General features: G+C 37.9%; 2 protein-coding genes and 4 non-coding genes across 6 annotated transcripts; 1 reads left to right on the top strand and 5 right to left on the bottom strand.

Annotated features, from left to right (window-relative positions):
- Window positions 1-2055: 2055 nt before the first annotated feature.
- On the bottom strand, window positions 2056-2673 carry tmem275a (transmembrane protein 275a). The gene has a single exon (XM_053330305.1). It carries the CDS (start codon window positions 2671-2673, stop codon window positions 2056-2058), a length of 618 nt encoding a protein of 205 aa, XP_053186280.1.
- Window positions 2674-7895: 5222 nt separating this feature from the next.
- Window positions 7896-12422, bottom strand: kncn (kinocilin). The gene is made up of 5 exons (XM_053330306.1): window positions 12275-12422; window positions 10415-10483; window positions 10204-10275; window positions 9488-9581; window positions 7896-7971 (listed from the first exon to the last, which is right to left on the bottom strand). Exons 1-5 carry the CDS (start codon window positions 12420-12422, stop codon window positions 7896-7898), a joined length of 459 nt encoding a protein of 152 aa, XP_053186281.1.
- A 3686-nt stretch (window positions 12423-16108) lies between these two features.
- On the bottom strand, window positions 16109-16180 carry trnag-ucc (transfer RNA glycine (anticodon UCC)). The gene has a single exon. It is a non-coding gene; the product is annotated as a tRNA-Gly (tRNA).
- A 918-nt stretch (window positions 16181-17098) lies between these two features.
- On the bottom strand, window positions 17099-17172 carry trnai-aau (transfer RNA isoleucine (anticodon AAU)). Its single transcript has one exon. It is a non-coding gene; the product is annotated as a tRNA-Ile (tRNA).
- Window positions 17173-17509: 337 nt separating this feature from the next.
- trnaw-cca (transfer RNA tryptophan (anticodon CCA)) lies at window positions 17510-17581 on the top strand. The gene has a single exon. It is a non-coding gene; the product is annotated as a tRNA-Trp (tRNA).
- A 487-nt stretch (window positions 17582-18068) lies between these two features.
- Window positions 18069-18140, bottom strand: trnap-agg (transfer RNA proline (anticodon AGG)). Its single transcript has one exon. It is a non-coding gene; the product is annotated as a tRNA-Pro (tRNA).
- Between the last annotated feature and the right edge of the window lie 1485 nt (window positions 18141-19625).

Below are 19625 nucleotides of genomic sequence, written 5' to 3'. Positions count from 1 at the left end.
AAGAAAGCAACATGCAGATAGATGGATAATGAAAAAGAAACCATTAGTTGTAGCCTTCAGGTGTACAAGAGGCCAACAAACTGTGAAATAATCTTAATAAAATTCCTGGAAAAAATAGTGTTTGTTATGATCATCACGCACCAATACTTTTATCTTTTAAGATCCTGCTGAACTTGTTTGAACTTTCAACATAACAAATCCAGCGGGTCATTTTTATTCATGTCACTTCATGATGACACAACATGCAATGTAGCAAGAACACAGTGTCATGCCAGGCATACATAATGAGTGACCACACGTACTGAAAGAGCATTTTTATTTATATCTTCTGAAGGATTCACTTTTAAAATAAACAAATTATAATCTTCACAAAAATACTCTTTACTTTACAGTTTTCAGATTTTGTGTTACTGAAATTAAAACACACATATAACACCAATAATTCAGTTTGAATTTCCATAATTCAGCTCTCTGAACATGCAAAATTAAGCTTGGCACTCTAATTTGGCATGAGTGCAAGCTTTGGCAGAGAAACTGATACTTTTGAGGAGCTTTGTCACAAATAATGAAGGATAATACTGTGTAAAGGAACGCTCTGGTAGGTGACATTCACTGATGATCAGCTGCTACTCCAAGTACATTTCAAACATTGAAGCCATTTGCATGCATGTGTTTATCCACAAACAACTGAAACTTGTTGAGGCTTCTCTAACAATAAATGGAATAGAAATCCAGAGCCAAACAAAGGCTTTCTGAAGAAAATGCTATTGTGCATTTTTACTGTATATAGCCCTCATTAGTTTGATCCTGATATCTCAGTCTAAGGCAATTTCCTTTCAAAGGAAATCAGGCTTTGAATGTCTTGTTTGACCAGTCAAATTTCATAACTGACGAGAAGACATCACAGTGATGGGGAACATTTTTTATGCAATCTGAATATCTAAACTGTGTTTGTAAACTTCTTGGCTTGCCTGTATGATGTATACTATGTCCAGTGGAGGTTAACCTCTGCTGAATATGAAGCTGAAGTTTGCCACATCAGACCTGAAAAATGAGAATTCAATACTGTGACATTCACATGTTCCACATTCACAAATGTATCACAATTTCACAGTTTTATACCTTGCAGTGTGGTAAGTTCCTATTCCATCTGGATCATGACCTAAATTGTATTACACTGTCTGGGAATTACTGAAGAAAACATGAAGAAAGTGACGTTGAACATGTATGAGAAATCAAAGACTGACAGTGATTGTAGAGAGAAATGTAATACTCACAGTGTTAACATTGGAGTAATGACATAGCTTATCAGACTAGAGTAATGCTTCCATGATCTAACATTGCACACAGTCACATGTAAATATACTGTAACACACCACTGTTCATAACATCATAAATGTACTGACTGTAGTAGTGTAGTGATTAATTGATTACTTGTGAAAAGAACTGCAAATGCCAAGAACTTTGTCTCAGGTGAGAGAATATTGCTTTGGGACCCCTATGACCTATAATGTTTCATGCCCCCAAAACAAGTTCAACACTGAGAACGGCACACAAAATGCCAAATGTCACCACAAACGTACCTGTACAATTCAACTCTGGTTTTCATTACTGACCTTTCACATTGAATCTTTAGAGTTTCAGAACAAATTAATGACATTTTTCAGGCGAACCCTCTCAAATCACTGCTGACAGGCGAGATTTCCACAAACCACAGTAACAGTGAACATAAATGTTCGTGGTTTCAGACACTTAGTTTGATTTCAACATGAAAACTGTTCATAATGCCCCACATTAAAAACAAATTGCTGCAGGAAAAACAGCATAAGAGAGGTAGGAATTTGAATTCCAAAACCTATTATCCAAAAATACCGGGATGTTTCATTTTATTTTGCATGCTAATTACCAGCAAGAGAAATCAAAAGCATACTGTGGACAACTTGTCACAACCGGAAATATGGCACAACTAGAGGACACAATCACACTCGGCAAGCCCTCGACCCAGAAGGTTATTTACACTGCTAGCACTCCGGCCTGGGAAGAGTTTCTGCCCTGCTAGGTCACCACTTCTTCACGTGGCAGGTTGAGCCTCACCTCACCTCCTGCTGCTGTGGAGGCTGAGTAAACTACAGTGGCTGAAACAGAAGAAGGGCCATTGGTCTCCATGGTGAAGAGCTTGCAGGCTCCTGGTGGGGCTGCATCAGGGGCCTCTCTGTCTGGGCTGGACACCCGGGATGATCCAGGGGAGGATGTGGGGCTCAGCTGCACAGCTGTAGTATCCTGCAGCGTGTGCTCGCTGGTCTCTATTTCAAACGCTGCTCCTCCAGCCAGCCCACCATGTCCCATCAAGCCCGTGCCCCTGCCACCCACCTTAGACCTCGAGCTGTGGGGAGGGGGGAGGCGGCTGCACACGCAACAGGCCCCGAAAAAGGAGAAGGCCACCAGCAGTAGGATAGGTCCAATAATGATCGAGGGGTTGGCAGAAGGCAACGGTGTGCTGAAAGCAAATGCTCCCACCAGGGTGATGTTGAGTCCAGCCAGCATGATGCATAGGCCACAGGCACAGCAGAGTGCCGGACTGGGCAGGCCATGAGGGCGAGACGTCCTCTTGTTCTTCTTTTGTGGCTCCTTTTTAGGTACAGGGGTGCCGGTGTTTCTTTCATTGATGACCATGTCTTAATCTCCGGGCTCTCTCTCTCTTTCTTCCGCTTGTGTTATGAAATCGTCCTGTGCTTCAGTCCAAACTCTTCTCCATGGCAATGTTTAAATAAACTGTGTCCAATTCACAGCGAGGAAACATCTTTGTCTGTAAATGACAACACATGACAGCTAAAAGAGTTTTTTTTACATACACATACAATGAAAGGAAAGAAAGATAAGTGCACTCATTAAACTGCTCTTATTCTGTGCTCTGTCAATGGATGGCTATCTAATAATCATTGTGGGCATATGTGAAGTGTCCTCTGTGAGTCTCAACATTCGTCACTCTGCCCTGCTGATGCTCTAAATTACAAAGTAAGTTGATTGACATAATATGATAAATATGTGATGATCTCCACATAGAAAACACTGGACACTCTGTGAGTTAAAATCTAGATGGCACTTACAGTGCAGCTGTAGTCTATGTTAGTGAGTTTACACCAATCAACATGGAAGGAAGGCTGACAATTCAATTGAAATCTTGAAAATAGGCCATATGTGAAACAACACATAGGAAAAGTAGAGAGCACCTAATAAGTAAAAATAAAAGCAACTCAGGTAGAAAAAAGGCAAAGATTGAAACAAACATTTAAATGTAGAATAACAGAACAACAGGTGAGGACGACTGATGGCAGCATATACAGGAGCCAACTGGTGATTTTCTAGCATAATAAAGCAGAATTACATGACAAGTAAGCACATTACAAATAAGATGCATGCACATGTGACTCCCGCATCCCCATTTAATAAGAAAATTCTGCTTAAAAATATGATTGATTAGAATCGTTGATGTTAATTTGTCAAGTAAAATGTTTGAAATATCGCATTGCAGCTGCTTCATTCATGCCATCTAGGCCACTAGTATTTAGTTGCAATCAAATCAGCCCTTTCATTCCTGCATGCACCCATTCAAGAGCATTCAGTGAAAATGAGCGAGTGAAGGAGAAAAGGGAGAACAACCATATGTGAATATCTGTAAAATATAAGACCCTAACTATAACAGTACGATTAAACTGGCGAGGAAACATGTAAATGGGTACTGCATTCGTGTGGCATTCATGTAACATTAATCCGTAATAATAATAACATTTGAAAAACCCATCTTACCCTTTATGTCGATGTACTGAAGGTCTCTCCATTGTTTAATCAACGCGGATTTTCAACGCCATCCTCAGTCTAATTATGGAGCGTAATTACTGAGAGGTTGAGAGGACGCATGAACGCCAACCGGCGCATTTTCATCCTGTAGCTTCACGGTCCTGAGGGCACCAGAAGTCATGACAGCCATTCAATCAGTGGCCAGGCGATCCGATCTGCCGAGGAACATAAAATCCGACGGGAAGGAAAAGATCACTTATGTGAGGTGGCATTTCTTCTGAGTTGACATACAGACGCAACACGGCGCGCTGCTCCTGATGTGGACCGAGACGCACGTAGCACCTGACAGGTCATCTTGCAACGGAAATGAGGAGGAGGAGGGCAGGGGGCAGTTAATGTGTGCGAGGCATTTTTGTCGGTACGAAGTAGAGATATTTCATTTTTAATCTGTCGAGCAGTCAAAGCATCTTTCCTTCTCTGAGAACCGCTGGATGCGACTCTGCTGCCGATTCACCGCTGCGTCCTTCACCAGTGTTGAGCCTGTTCAGTGTGTGTGTGTGTGTGTGTGTGTGTGTGTTTGTGGGTGGGTGGACAATTCAGCTTCAAAGGGGCAATTTGAGGGTCAAATCTTGGTAATAAGGTTAGGATTAGGTTTAGGTTTAGGTTCAGTTTAGAGTGAGGGTTGAGCCTATAGGCATTAAGTTGTTATAGCTAAGGTTATGGTAAGGGTTAGGGAATGCATTATGTCAATGAATGTCCTCACAACGATATAAAGACAAATATGTGTGTGTGTGTGTGTGTGTGTGTGTGTGTGTGTGTGTCTTTGAAGGGGATGATGAAGGTGAAGGGTGGCTCTCTGCTTGAAGCTCTCGTTTATTTACTTGTTGCTATTTTTTTTATTTATTTAAACATTCCTCAATATAATTTTCCCTTTTTATTATAAAACCCTGTCAGGGTAGAGCACACACACAGTCTGATCAAACCTTTGATGATACTGATGGGCACCACATTTTTCTTCAGTTTCCTTGTTTTCAGTCTTCAGTCTTCAGTCATAGCCTTAAATAAAAGGCTTCTGCATGAATCTGTTCAGCATCTTAATTAAATAACCACAATTATTAAGTCAAGTTTATTCATAGGGTACATTTAAAAACAATTGGAGTTGACCAGTGCTACAAATAACAGTGGAGATAAAATGACATCAGTAGTAAAAGGGACTCATTAAGGAGAGTAAAGCGCTATCAAAGCATATAAACACATGTAAAACATAAAATGATGATTGTAAAATATTTGTTTAAATAAATGTATGAGTAAGAGATTAAGTACTAAAGCCATTAAGAGCGCTCAATGGCCATTGAAAAAGTCTTGCCTTTAAAGTGTCAATAGAGGAGCACTTGAATGAAAGTTGAAGCTACTGCAAAGGCACAATGTCTTTTACCCAGTAACTTCCATCATGGAGTAGCTCTTGCTGTGAGGATCTAAGAGTTGGATAGGGGCAGATAAATTCAGATGCCAGTGGCTTTAAAACTCAGTCCTGTGTTTGACAGGCAGACAGTAACAGGATGCTAGTACAGGTGTAATGCTTTAATAAACCAACAGTAGGTCATCTGTAATTATATGCTAATAAATTATTAATCAGGTACAATAATCCAAGTTGGCAGATGGAAATTTACAACTGTAGACTGAAGATGAAAGGTCAGAAGTCAGCCACCCCAAAGTGTTTCTTATTAAAAACATATAACTGATTTATGAAGCATTAGTAAACAATTCATTAACTATTAGCAGATAGAAATTAGTTGCAATTTATAGTTTCTAAGTGAAGGTTGCCTTATTAGAAAGTGACACATATCATACCTTAAAACTTTAAAGGGTTCATTCTTAACCTTGGATGTATTGAGGTTGATAAAATAACCCCAACTCAAGGTCCACTTACTTACTTATTATCCTTTTTTTCTCTCTCTGCGTGCTTCAAATGTGTTTTTTTAGTTATATGTTTATAAATTGATCCCAATAAAGGTCCCTTGCTCTCTTGCTCTGGGATGTCAATTTAACAGGTGTTTAAAAATGAAATTATTTCTGAGAATTTTTAGCACTTCTTGTCTGCGTCGGCTTAAAAGTTGAGCTTGATAGTGTATTTCTAGAAACAGCTGCTACAAAACAAACCCACAATTTCCAAATCTTGGAAATGAGTAGCATGAAGCTCTGGAAGTGAACTGTCAAACTTCTGTTAGATTGTTAATCATCATCAGAGAGATTGTAACACCTACAGCTTGTATCCAAACTATATTTCTTGGGCATATTAAAGGGTCGGTTCACCTAAATCGCAATAAAACGTTTTATAGATATTTGTTTCCTAGATTACCAAGAATACTGAAGACATTGTTTTGGTAAGGCATGTTGCTTTTTATGCTTTTCTAAATAGTTGTGGTAAAATTCTCATGGATGGATAATTCAAAATCTCCAATAAAACCAAAAATATCTGTGTTTAGACCATTGATAGCAAGTGTAAACATGTGTTTTATATAATTTGGCAGAACTGACCCTGTAAATGTTCACAGATCTGGTTTTAAGTCAAGGTCCAAGCTTTTGTTTTTGCTGGGATGAGCTCTTAAATTACTGGGTAGAGATGTATAGATGATTTAAAGGCAGTAAAAATGTTATACCTGAAACTTTCTGGCTTTTATTAGTGATTTTTGTAATAAAGAATCTATATTCACCTGTTTTAATTGTCAGTCACTTAAACCAATTTTGGAGGTGTGCAATTCAGGCATCCATTATGTGTCCTTTCAGTGTTCAACTTCATGCAGACACAGGCAGATTGTCGGGGGGTGGTGGGGGTGTGCTGTGATTTGAGGCCTGACAATCAAACTGCTGGTTGTCATCAAGCTGCAGACTCCTCAGGCTCCTGTTGCTGAGACCCATCAACACGACCCGTTATTATTATCCAGTCTCACAGCACGCCACACTTTCTGTCAGAGCACAGCGTTCTTCCCCCAAACCACTTCCCATGCAGCAGCCATTCTGTCTGCACTGCCCTAAATATCAATGTATTATGTTTGACTGCAGGGGGGCAGTTCAGTGTGTCCATGCATCGGATGTGTGTATCTTTCTGCGTAAGTGAATGTATTCCCATTTGTTTTGCTAATGACAAAATACAGGCCAGGGAACTTGAGCTAAATCATGTAAGAGTACCATCACCACATCACGATCATAATCATTTCTTAATTGTCGGCTGAGAAGATTGTGCGATGATGAGATGCGTAGAAGTGGTACTACTGGGTTTAATTTACTTGACTCAGTGTCAGGAAGTATGAAAATACTTCACTATTACAATTTGACACCAGAGTGTAGTTTGATCTTTGGAGATATCTATTAGACCATATAAATACAGTATCATAAGGTGACCTCAACAAATCCATCTACTATAAGAATGTAATAAAACAGGCAAAAATGATCCTCAGTGACCCAACACACATCCTTCACTCAGAATTTGAACTCCTACCATAAGGAAATGTTTTAGAGCCAGCAGATATAAAAAGTAATCATTTCAAACTCTCATTTGTCCCCTCACCCATAACACTCCTAAACACTGCCTCAGTCCTAGTCCTATTTTCCTATCTTCATCTTTTCTATCTTTTTTATCTTCGTATCTTTTATCTTTTTACCTTGTTTTTTTTTTACCAATTTTAACTAGTACTTATTACCCCCTGCTCTTAGATAGTCATAGTTTTATCCATTTTATTGTCTCGTACGTCACATGATCTTGTGTAATATTATTCAGTGCGATATGCTACACTTTGAAGCACTTTTTGTGATTTTGTGTTTTCATGTATGTTTTGTTTTCCTGTGCTTATTATGTATTGTTGTATATGTGCAGCTGCACCTGGTGCTTTTAGCCCAAGACAAATGTCCTCGGGACAATAAAGTTGATCTAATCTAATCTAATTTAAACAGGCCAGACTCTGCCTAAACAACATCTCTACAACATAAAAGAATGAATAAGGAACAATCAAATTAGGTAAAAAATCTGCATATTTTATCCCACAGTTGAAATAAGCAAAATGAAGAGCACACAAAGTAGGTTTAGGGCTCTGATACCTTCATGGCAGGTCTTGATCAGAGGGTGACTGCTTAAGTTTTCGTCTTGATAAGACGTCTGGCATGTCTGAAGAAGTCCTGCAAACAACCAAAGCATTACTCAAGTGAGCATGTCAGCTACAAAAGTTCTGTTTACTTTTCCTCTAGTCTTTACTTTGTTTCTTGAGTATTACTAGACCATCTAATCTATAGCAGTCTAAAGATTATTTGAACAAAACAACAAGAAAACAGAACTCATTGATACATGCAATTGGTGACAAAGGGTTACAAGAAGACATTGATACATTTCAAGGGGTTTGCAACACAAAAAGATAAGAAATCACTGCCTGGCTTAGACTGTCAGGTTGAGCTTTTTCAAAAGCTGCAAATCATTAGTAAAGATATTTTATGCTCTGCTCTGAAAATGCTTCGTTAGGGGCTCAAGATATACTGTTTGTACTTTATGTGGATGTTTGGCGTCACATTGGTCAACACGTGTTTGATGACTGATGTAACCGGACATAATTGAAGCATATATAAAATCTGGTTTACCATGGCAACAACATGTAAAGTGATTGTTTGACTATGAATATATGGTCATATTGTACTTTGTAATGTTCATTTGTCCCCTCAAAATGACTTGGACAAGCAACAAAAAGCTCTTATGTAAGGTATCTGGGTGACTGTTCTATTGACAATGTTGTTATGATAAAAGAATATCCATTGCAAAAATAATACGTTTATGATCTACCTGATATCATCAACTACAAACTAACGAAGTGTATACACTTCTGCTATAGCAGATGCAAAGTTGAAGAGATACAAAGTCAAGACAATTTTCCTGTTATTATAGAATGGCTTAATAAACATAATGCCATTTATATTAGGTAATAAATAATTTTGTCCACACAGAGGATAGAACAAGCGTATGGGTTAGAGTTAATCTTTGACTACTCACACGAATTTTAGCTTTAGGCACAAAAATATTTTGCTGTAAGAAGAAAAAACTGTGGTCATTGCTAAAAGAAGATAAAGCTAAAGTTTGCACAACTGCTTGAGGTCCCTGTCAATCATATTCAGCATTTGAACAAATGACAAACATCATTTTTCTTGGAAGGACAGTCCCTTTTTTTTGGTAGCATCTCAAATAAATGAGTCTTCTGAATAAACAAGAATATTGAAAGAGAGAATTAGATATTTCCAAGAGGCAACCAAGGCCTACATAAGGTTGTCTATGCAGATCATCTGATCATGAAAAAAATCAAGCTGTGCTTCATACAGTGTATTTAACCATTCTACATTGCATGATTATGGGAATGCACTTGTGTGTGTTCTTAGATGTGTAAGTGTGTCTCATCATACTTTAAATAATGTAACAGAAAGCATGATTAGGGTATTATCTTAGGGAATTAAATTGATTAGAAGGAACACTTTAATCTTAAAAATTACAGTCTAATTAGGATTAGGGTTATAGAATGATCATGCTGCTGTTCATATACTGAAAAAGTACAGTCTGACTACAGATGGGACATATATTTTAATGAATGTCACACCATGATCAGCTCTTATATGAATTTCACGTCATAATTAGCAGACAAAAGGGTTTGTCCCGTACCCCTCATCTGGGTTGGTCTCAGCCATCGGTGCCCCCTCCACAAAGGTTCCCATTCGACTTTTAGAGTGCTCCAGATTTAGTTGACTCTGAGTCCCTGCAGAGATCACAGGAAACACACAGTATAACATGACATGTATCGCCAGTCTGTGGAAATCTGCCAACCTTATCTTACTAGGAAGGCTGGTGAGAGAGAGAAAACCAACAAAATACCTGCAAAATGGGCAAAATAGGCAATCTGACATTATGGTAGAGTTAAATAGTTACTTATGATGTATAATTTTAACATTGATCTTTTACTTTGATGAATCGCAGTTCATATAAAATGTTGCATGCTTATTAAAATTTCAGTCTCTGCAAAGTAGTTCTTCTTCCTCTTACATCTTTGCTTGATCTCATTATGTTTTCCATCTGAGTAAGGAAAAAGTGTTTATGAAAGGAGAGAGCATGCTTCTTTTTTTTTATCACAGCACATGAGATATTAGAGAGATGGCTGACGCTCTTCAAACACCACCTAGAATAAACATCTAACTCACTGCCATTAACCATTAGCTCTCCACAGACTGGTGGTGTCACATTGGTTATCAACAACATGGCATGGATCTGAAGGCTCAGTATCAAGTAATACATGTAATATTAGATTTGTAATATTTAATATTGGTTGTGTGACAGTTGCATATGATTAATTTCTTTTCGGTTGGAACATTTAGTGCACTCACCTTCTCTTTTTAGTGACTCTATCGGTTGTTCGGGAGCTGGATTGGCAGGTGTTGGGTGCACTCTGAAGTTTCCTGTGACAGTAAATACTGATATTAAAATTTTCAGAGCTAAAATCTTCGATATTATTGTCTTTCAGTAACTGCTGCACAAGTGATGAAGCAAGAAGATTTTAAAGTGAATTTACAACTAAATAAATATTACACAACTTACCAAAGGATGGAAGAATGTGGTTGATGTTAAGCCAGGCTTTAATGAAGGGGTAGATTGATATGAGCAGGCCTAGGAAGCAGAAAGCATAATTAATTTGTTGAATGATTAAGTAACACTGTTTTTACTATAGTGCCCTTATCACTATTGGCTGAATTAACAAGGAGCTTCTAGATGTGTAAATTGTAGTCACAATCTTGGCTTGTAAAAGATAAAATAATTGTATTTATTCTGTGTCATTTATTCTTTAAAAACAGGAAAACTCTGCATACAGTGGGCTTTAAATCTCATTAATGGGATATCAAATGTTTCTGTTATAAATGCATAAACCTAAATAGAATCTGCTATTTTCATTTGTTCATTGTTAAAGTGCCACATATGCCACACCAGCAGGTATGAAACTATATTTCCGTTTCACCTGAGGCTCCCATACAGACATTAGAAACTACAATAACATTCATTATGTATTTATTTCCTAATCTTGCTGTAATCATCCTGACGCAGTCTTCAGATTATTTTTAGTGTACCAGATGCAGTGTGTGATGTTTCTTCCTGTTCAACTAGAAATATAAAGTAATATCTGAACCACAGGGCTTGTGCGCCTCTCAGTGGCACCCCGCTCCAATTCAACAGTTATTGATTTCCCTTATAAGCCAAAAGAACTGGCATTAAACCCCGGCTGGTCCTGAGGGTGGCTGTGATGCATGTCTGTGCTTAAAATGTCATGAAACTGCAGAAGGAGTGACAAGATTCAGCCGAGAACACTCTGTTCATACTCATTAGTCAGCCTATGTGTCGGAGGAGGCATCATGGCACATAAGCCCCAAACACATAATTAGATGCTGCTTAGCTGCACCAGTGCTGCTGGGGTGAACGTCTTATCAAGCTGCTGTGCTCAGTTTTGATTTGGGTGCATTTAAATGTAGACAGAAAGGCAAATTAATTATTAAAAGCTTATCAAATCATCAGTGAGAATGTGTTTCACATTAACTATGCATGCTGATGTCAGATCAAAAGCCCTGGCCTTTACTCTTAACTCTCCAGGAAGCAGTTAAGATGCTCCTTTATCTTGGCGGTGCAACTCCTCTGGATATCAGTTGGTTCCAGTTACACTGTTATCTCAAAAGATCACATGGTGTGTTTTACAAGTTGGGATATTTCTTTCTTTCTTTCTTTTCTTTTTTTTAACTTTTGCTGTCTCACAGACCACACTGCTGTATGTGGGGGGAAAAAGACGTTTTTTTTTGTCGAAGAAGTTCTCTTTAATGTCCAATATTCAAGTATTGGTGCAGCAACTCTTCCTTTTGCCACATACTGTACTGACTTGCACATTTGATGAAAGTTTAGCATTGCTTATAAATTGTATGTTCTGTTTGAATGAACACAGAGTCATATAATCAAACACACTTTCTAATTCAAGTGAATGGGATGGTTTGTCCAAACTTTAACTGACAATGCAATCCAATAAAACAGCTCTGTATTGGACAAGTGTGCCTAATGAAGTAGCCAGTGAGTGTATGATGAGACCTGAAACAGAAGTCATTTGGCATTTTCTGTAGTGACCTCCTAAAACATTTCATCTGCTAAAAAATATGTTAATAAGCCATTCTTATAACATCAAGAAAAGCCATATAGTATCAATGTGAAAAAACAAAATAACTGTCATGACTCCAAACACATTAGAGTTAATCCATCATCACAGTAACAAATCTTCCATTCCAATACTCAACGAGAATCACTACAGAAAATCATTTATTTATGAGATTAGAGGTTCAAAGCAAAAAGCTAATTTTGAATAACTTTTATCAGTTAAATAACTCTCCCACTAGTGGGTCAGTCGTTCCTAAAAAGGCACACACTCACCTAGGCCCCCTGCTCCCAGGAAAATGCCTCCTACAGCATCAGCATCACACTCCCTAGACACCCCGATGATGATGCAGCCCGCCACAATGCCGAGTAGGGCCGAGCCCACCCGTAGCCCATGGTACTCCCCAACGCTGATGGTGTTCATTCAGCAGGTGGAGGCCCCCCACCTGTCCTACACACACTCACAGTGAACAGTCCCGACACTGTACTCTGCTTCAACTTGGGCCCTCGCTGCTACAAGCAACTTTATTCTGTATCTGCCTCACCTCACCTCACCCCTCCCTTTCTTAAAACTCTCTAACAGTGAAACACTTTCTCTGGCGGAGCCTACATCTCTATTCTCTATGGCTCAAGAAGTCTCATGCATCTTTAAAGATGGAGATCTGGTTTCCATTGCCTCAGAAAATTAGAAAGCTTGTGTGCGCTGACTCTTATGACAGTGATACTGATACATGCGCTACAAATCTGATCACAGTCCTCTTTCTACTGCCACTGGCATTCAGTATCACGTACCCAGTGAATGCCTGGAGTGCAATTTACCAAAAATGAACGCTAAAACACCAAACAGCTATGTGCCAGTCTCAGACACGTACAGTGCATCAAGGATAGAAAAGTAAGTCGTGAGACTAGGGGGGGGGGGGGGGGGGGGGGGGGGCGACAGTTAAGAGACAGATTTAGAGTATGTGCTACTTGTGTGATTTGCCTGTGATCTTGAAGGGAATGTGTAACGAAAGGTTCAGAGAGTCCTCTGCGGTGGGGGCCCAAGGCCATCCACAAAGGCCTGCAGTTGCCATAGGAATAGCATATCCATGGCAACAGAGGGAAAAAGACGGTAAACAGGATTAACACCAGTGAGTAGGATAACAAATGAAGTTACTGGGTAGAAGAGAGACAGTGACATGTTTTCTGTTCAACAAGTAAACTCCTTCCATCTTTCGCAAGAGGCGCTAGTCTGGATCAATTTTTAACCAGTGCAGGTAGTGTGTGTGTGTGTGTGTGTGTGTGTGTGTGTGTGTGTGTGTGTGTGTGTGTGTGTGTGTGTGCAAAGGTATTAAGAGTGTAGTTACAAACTTTTGTGGCTTGTGACCCTTTAAAACAAGTCAATGTTAACTTGCTATATCATTTCTAAATAATGTTTTTATCTATAGCACTTTACAAAACACTGTGAATGAAAAAAACCCTTAAAAGCCATAAAAATTAATCACATTATAAAAACACGAATAGAGTAAAATTAGCAAAATACAATAAAATACAGTGAAATTACCAAAAGCAATTTTAAACAAGGTTTTAATAGTCATTTAAAAATCATCAGGCAAATCGTTCCAAAGTCTAGGAGGCCTGACTATAAAGACTTAATCATCTTTATGTTTCAATCTGGACCTTGAACAATAAGAAAAGAGCCAACAATGATCTCGGGAGATAACACGGTAATAAGAGATCTGATAGCTAGCTTGGGGCAACACCTCTCTGGACTTTGTAAGGAATCAATAAAATATTAAAATCGCCTCGAAAAGCAACAGGTATCCAGTGAAGGGAAGCCAGCATCAGTGACCTTTCACCTTAGATGTCTATCTAAGTCAAGGTTTTGATTAAAAAATGACACCAAAATGTCTGCCATGCTGAGTTATTGAAAGAGATAGTGAACCAAGACAGTTTGAAATTTGGCTGTTTGCACTATCTAGACCTAATTACCTAATTGATATCTCCGTCTTAGCAGCGTTTAGCTGCAGGAAATTTTGTGACATCCACTTTTAGATGTCATGCGGACAGTTTAGCTGGTTGACATTGTTCTGAAAGTTGTTTTTAGGGTCACAGTAGCCTAGTGGGAGCTTATCAGTGGAAAAGAGGACTGGACCTATACCACTGAGCCTTGGGGCACCACGCAGTGAAGACCCGTAGCTGACCTAGAATCTATGACACCAATACAGAAACTTCTGTCTTTTAGATAGGAACCAATAGTGTCACTGATACCAACCAAGTTCTCAGGACAATCCAGGAGAATGTCACGGTGAACGGTATGGAACGCTATGCTTAGGTCCAGGAAAACAAGAATGGAGGATCAGCCACCAACAATAAGTCATTGAAGACTTTAAGAAGAGCACTTTAATTACTGTTATTTTCTGATTGGAATTTCTCAAAAATATTATTTCCACAAATAAATGCAAGCAGGTGATCTGCTACAACCTTTTTTATAAAACCTGAGTTTAAAATAGAAGCTTAGAAATAGGTCTAAAATGATCAAGATCAGAAGAATCAAGAAACATCTTTTTTAAAAGTGGCTGAACACCAGTTTTCAAACATTGAGGCACAGAAATGGTCAATAGAGAGCAGTTTAAAATGTGCAGAGTAGAGAGTAAAACAATAATAAGAATGTCCTGAAATATTACAGGAAAAATATTTCTCAGGGGATGGCATCAAATATTTGGCCTGGAGGAGGATCCACAACATGTCTCACAACAATACTGAACAAATTTCTTGGGTTGGACTGATTGTTTTCAATTAAAGCAGCAAAGTAAGCAGATCTTTTTAACCTCTCTTCCAGATGATTTGTGAATTTAGATGATTTCCACAAACATTAGAAGATATATACTATAATATATGTATAATGTATGTAATATATGTACAATATATAGTATATATATAATATACTGCTACACATACACTGTATAAAAATACATATAACCTTTTCTTTCTCATTGTCTGACTTTATATCAGACGCAACCTTTCCTGTTTTAGGTCAGTTAGGATTAAAAAATATATTTATATTTGCTAAATGCCAGAATAATGAGAGAGAGAATTTTTTATAGACATAACAAAGGTTATGTGTCTTTTTATACAGTGTATGTAAACTTCTGGTTTCAACTGTACATGAGCCCTTAAAGAATTATTTCTACTTTCTCAGACTGTTATTTGAATGTTTTCAGGCCGATCAGGTAAACTATCCAGTATTTTGAAGGAAAATACCAAATATGGCCCTTTTATAGAGACAATTTGATGTTTGAGTCTTTCCTGACTTGCTTACCCTTGCCACCCTATATGTATCTTGCAACCCCTGGCAAACCCTCAAGCCGATTTCTGCAGGTGATATGGTATGGAAATCATGCAGACATCAGGATGCTTATTGAGATGAATGTGTTGGCCAGGGACATACTTATATATCTTTCCTGAATGAGTTCAAATGATGCATTGTTGCCAAGTTTTGTAAATCTTTCTATCTGAAACAGACTTGGCTAAATGGTTGGTTTCCCTCATCCCCCAAACCTTGAACTAACAGTGTGGGAGGCTGAGCGCACGCTCATTACATATAAGGCAATAACCACAAATATTAGTCAAGTACATATCACTCTCTGAGGTCAGTCGCACTGTGCCCTTTTATGGGGAGTTTATGTGGGAGTCAAGAGGGATTTTATTGCTAAGGGAATCATGATTAAGATACCCAGATAACTTAAAACATAAATTAACAAATAGTTTCATATTTAACATATATCCTGAAAAAAAAATTAAGATCTCAAAAATGCTGCAGAAATGTATCCCAATATGTTAATGATCAGGTATGCCTTGCTAATTATTCCCACATAAATAATAACATACATTAATTTTAAAATATAAACACTGATAACATAAAATATATAGTGACAACCATCTATTTGAGAAAAAATATTAGCATTGAGTGAAAATATGTGCTTTAAACTATTTACTCTTAGACAGTTTTTAAAGAAGTATTTTCAATATTATTACATTATTAGCAGCTATACAGGAAGAATATTACGGGAAACAGAATAGCTGAAACTCAATACGTATAAATCAGAAAGATAAAAACAGAAAAATGTATGCGTTGGCCGGGAATCGAACCCGGGTCAACTGCTTGGAAGGCAGCTATGCTAACCACTATACCACCAACGCCTTGCACATGGTGGAGACCCCTACCTCCCTTGTTTTCAGACTGTTACCGTTTTGGTAGGGGATATGTGGGTTTCGAGCTTCGTTTTACTTTATTTTCTATAGATTTCACATTCCCATCCATCCAAATCTTTCTTTCTTTCGTTTCTTTTCTTTCTGCAAGAAGCTCAGAAAATGACGTTTCTAGCTGATTAACAGAAGGCAAGATAGAGGAAAATAATGATGTCATCGCCACATACACATCTCATCTGGCTGTCAATCCGACAAATCAAACCCCTGAAATTGTAGTGTGTTGTGATTTTGAACTTCACGGTAATCGCAGAAACAGTTTAACCATAATAACGTGGAAAACATATTTTCTCCTGCTGTGAAAGCATTTATAACATCTGTATATCGTCAATAGAAGAGTCCACATTGATCTACACTTCATAGCCTATTAACTTTTTGTTTGCGAGAGTCCTTTTCTTTCCATTTATTCATTCACTCGATAAAAAGTCGCAGACTAATCAATAATATTATTAGACGTCTACAGTCCCCCTTTTTTCTTCTTATTTTTTTCCATTAAATTCATGTTAATTTCCGTGCTATCCGTCTGATATTGCATTAAAAGAAAATCACTACACATATGTGGCAAAGGGCTGTTTTTTCTCAAATGTGTACTGTAAACTACTCTCTCTTAGTGATGCAACATATTTATAGTACAACAACACTAGAGTTCAAGCACTTTATTGTCACTACAGCACAACGAAATTATTTTTGTGACAACCACAGAGGTGCATTTAAAATCGAATACAAATGAATAGATTAATTAGCTTGCTGAGCATGCTTAAACATGCTGAGCATGCTTAAACATGCTCAGCAGGCTGATGATCAGGCTGATGATAAATATTATGACTCCGTATAAGAACCCAAAAAGTTAGTTGGCCCGTACGGGGATCGAACCCGCGACCTTGGCGTTATTAGCACCACGCTCTAACCAACTGAGCTAACCGGCCATGCATAGCTTGGCACTTACCTTTAATTGAATACTGGACTGCCCAACATTTTCCTCCAGTTGTGGAGGTAACAGTGTGTACAGTAGTTTACTAATATCGCCTTCCTCCTAAGAGTGATTATAAATTAACATTATGGCGTGTCAATATTTACTTATTTTAACATTTCTACGTTTTGAAATAATACAATACATTATTTAAAACACCATCAATCTTTACCAACATTAATGGTGCTCTGGTCTCTTTCCTCAGCCTTTATATTTAACAGGGAAAAGAGTTGAAACATAGATAACGATAGATGATTATTTTTATATTGCCTCCCTACCATAGATTCAGCATGGACCTCGTGGCGCAACGGTAGCGCGTCTGACTCCAGATCAGAAGGTTGCGTGTTCAAATCACGTCGGGGTCAAACCTTTTAAGAATTATTCATTCTTTTGAAAATGATGTAATTGTTCTCTATGGCTACTACAGCCTTTTCCATTCTAATTTGCTCAACTTTGTAAGTCAAGATAAAGAATAAAATAAATATAGTATGATAAGAATTAAAATGTTTTTTCTATCTTATAATACCAGTATCTTAAATTGGATTGTAGGCCTACTGTTTATCTTAATTTTCTATATATATAAGCAACTATTATATTTATTTTATATGAAATATTATGCAAAATCACAACTTCAACATTTTAATGTTTTTATTACTTTTCCATCGTTTTCTTAGGATGTTCATTTTTTGTATTTTTGCACTACTGTCATATTGCTTTTACTTTCCCAAAGGGGAAGAGTCTGAGCTCTGAGGTAACTCCTGAAACTGACCTGCTTGGTTCTTGCATCTGTGAGTGCATGACAGATGCAACGAAAGCAAGAGCAAAGCAACAATCATGAGGGGGAAAAAAACTGGGCTCGTCCGGGATTTGAACCCGGGACCTCTCGCACCCTAAGCGAGAATCATACCCCTAGACCAACGAGCCTGGTGGAGCAGTCTTCCACAAAAAAATCCCAATAGATTGTAATCGACATAACTAATTTGTTTACGAAATCACGAAGTTTCCCAATTATCGAACAGTAGTTGCCACTCAATATTGAGTATTACTTTTAATCACAATCCAATTATATGAACTACTCAACCAATTAATGGTGAGACACAACATAACATTACAGCTGCCTTCACTACACTGGAGGGAGCTGATTTAAATGCTTGGTTGAGAGTTAATTAACAGTAAGTGAAATGTCAACTGTGAAAAACCTATCAAGAAACCAATTGACTCGCAGGTGTTAAAAATAATATAATTCTTATTGTTAGTTAACTGTTTTGAAAATGAGCGCTTACATCGTTATTAACAACAGTATGTACCTAACTCTATAGATATATATATATGTCCTAACTTCATAGACATATAATATATATATATGTCTATGCCTAACTTCATAGAAATATATATGAAAGTATGTATATACCTAACTCCAAAGACATATGTCTATGCCTAACTCCATAGACATATATATATGAATATACCTAACTCATAGACATATATATATCTATATATCTATATATCTATATATATATATATATATATGTCTATACATACACACACACACATATATATATGTCTATACCTAACTATATATGCCTTAAAAAACTCTTTAAATGTTTCCTTACAGCTAAAAAAAACCCCCCCAAACAAATAGATATTCAATAGAGGGTCCCCAGATTCTAAGAAATGTATGGTGGCTATTGGACAGTGTAGCCTATACTTAATTTATTCAGTTTATAAGCAAGAAAACCATATCATTTCACTCTCTCAGGATAACCATACCAAACATGAGGGCTTGTTGTAATGCTGGGTTACAGCAATCCAACATCACAGTGTATGACCTCACAAATGCGCTCCTGGAAGAATGGTCAAAAGCGAGAAGAGTTGAAGCTGGAAAGGGTGACCGACGTCATATTAAACACTATGGATTAAGAATGGGATGTTACTTAAGTTCATATGTGAATCAAGGCAGGTGAGCCAATTGGCAATATAGTGTATGTGTGTGTGACATCAGGCAGGCTTCACGCCATCAGTGTTCGTTCATAGCATGGTGGTCTGGTGGAAAAAGCTGCAGTGCAGCTTGCCAGACAGTAGCAACCGAAACAGTCTATTGTTGGTGTTGCTCAGGTTTTAAATAATCCTAGGGGCCTTCTTGGCACACTGCCTGTGTATATTGACTGGGCACTTTAAAATATACATGTGCATGAAAATCAAACAAATTAAATAAAAGAAGTCTTAGAGTCCCTATGACTTTAGGGCTTTGGCGCAGTTGCCTGCTTGGTCTGGTTAGTGATGCAAATCCCTGCTGCACTGGGCTAATGCACCGAGTCAAACTGAGGCGAGCGAAGCCAGTATATGTGTTGGAAGAAGTGTGTGGATATTATTATTACCAAGACTTAGTCAGTAGTTAGTAACATTATT

Source organism: Scomber japonicus, chromosome 12 (assembly GCF_027409825.1).
Source record: "Scomber japonicus isolate fScoJap1 chromosome 12, fScoJap1.pri, whole genome shotgun sequence".
Taxonomy (NCBI): Eukaryota; Metazoa; Chordata; class Actinopteri; order Scombriformes; family Scombridae; genus Scomber; species Scomber japonicus.
This window is presented reverse-complemented; position numbering and strand designations above follow the sequence as displayed.

What these genes read in the sequence shown, in the direction of transcription:
- kncn (XM_053330306.1), bottom strand. Translation starts at nt 12,422, where the DNA reads ATGAACACCATCAGCGTTGGGGAGTACCATGGGCTACGGGTGGGCTCG. An exon ending in CCTGGGAGCAGGGGGCCTAG is followed by an intron (nt 10,484 to 12,274) that starts GTGAGTGTGTGC and finishes TCTGCTTCCTAG; the next exon opens with GCCTGCTCATATCAATCTAC. An exon ending in GAGACCAACCCAGATGAGGG is followed by an intron (nt 7,972 to 9,487) that starts GTACGGGACAAA and finishes GGTTGTTTGCAG; the next exon opens with GACTTCTTCAGACATGCCAG.
- tmem275a (XM_053330305.1), bottom strand. Translation starts at nt 2,673, where the DNA reads ATGGTCATCAATGAAAGAAACACCGGCACCCCTGTACCTAAAAAGGAG.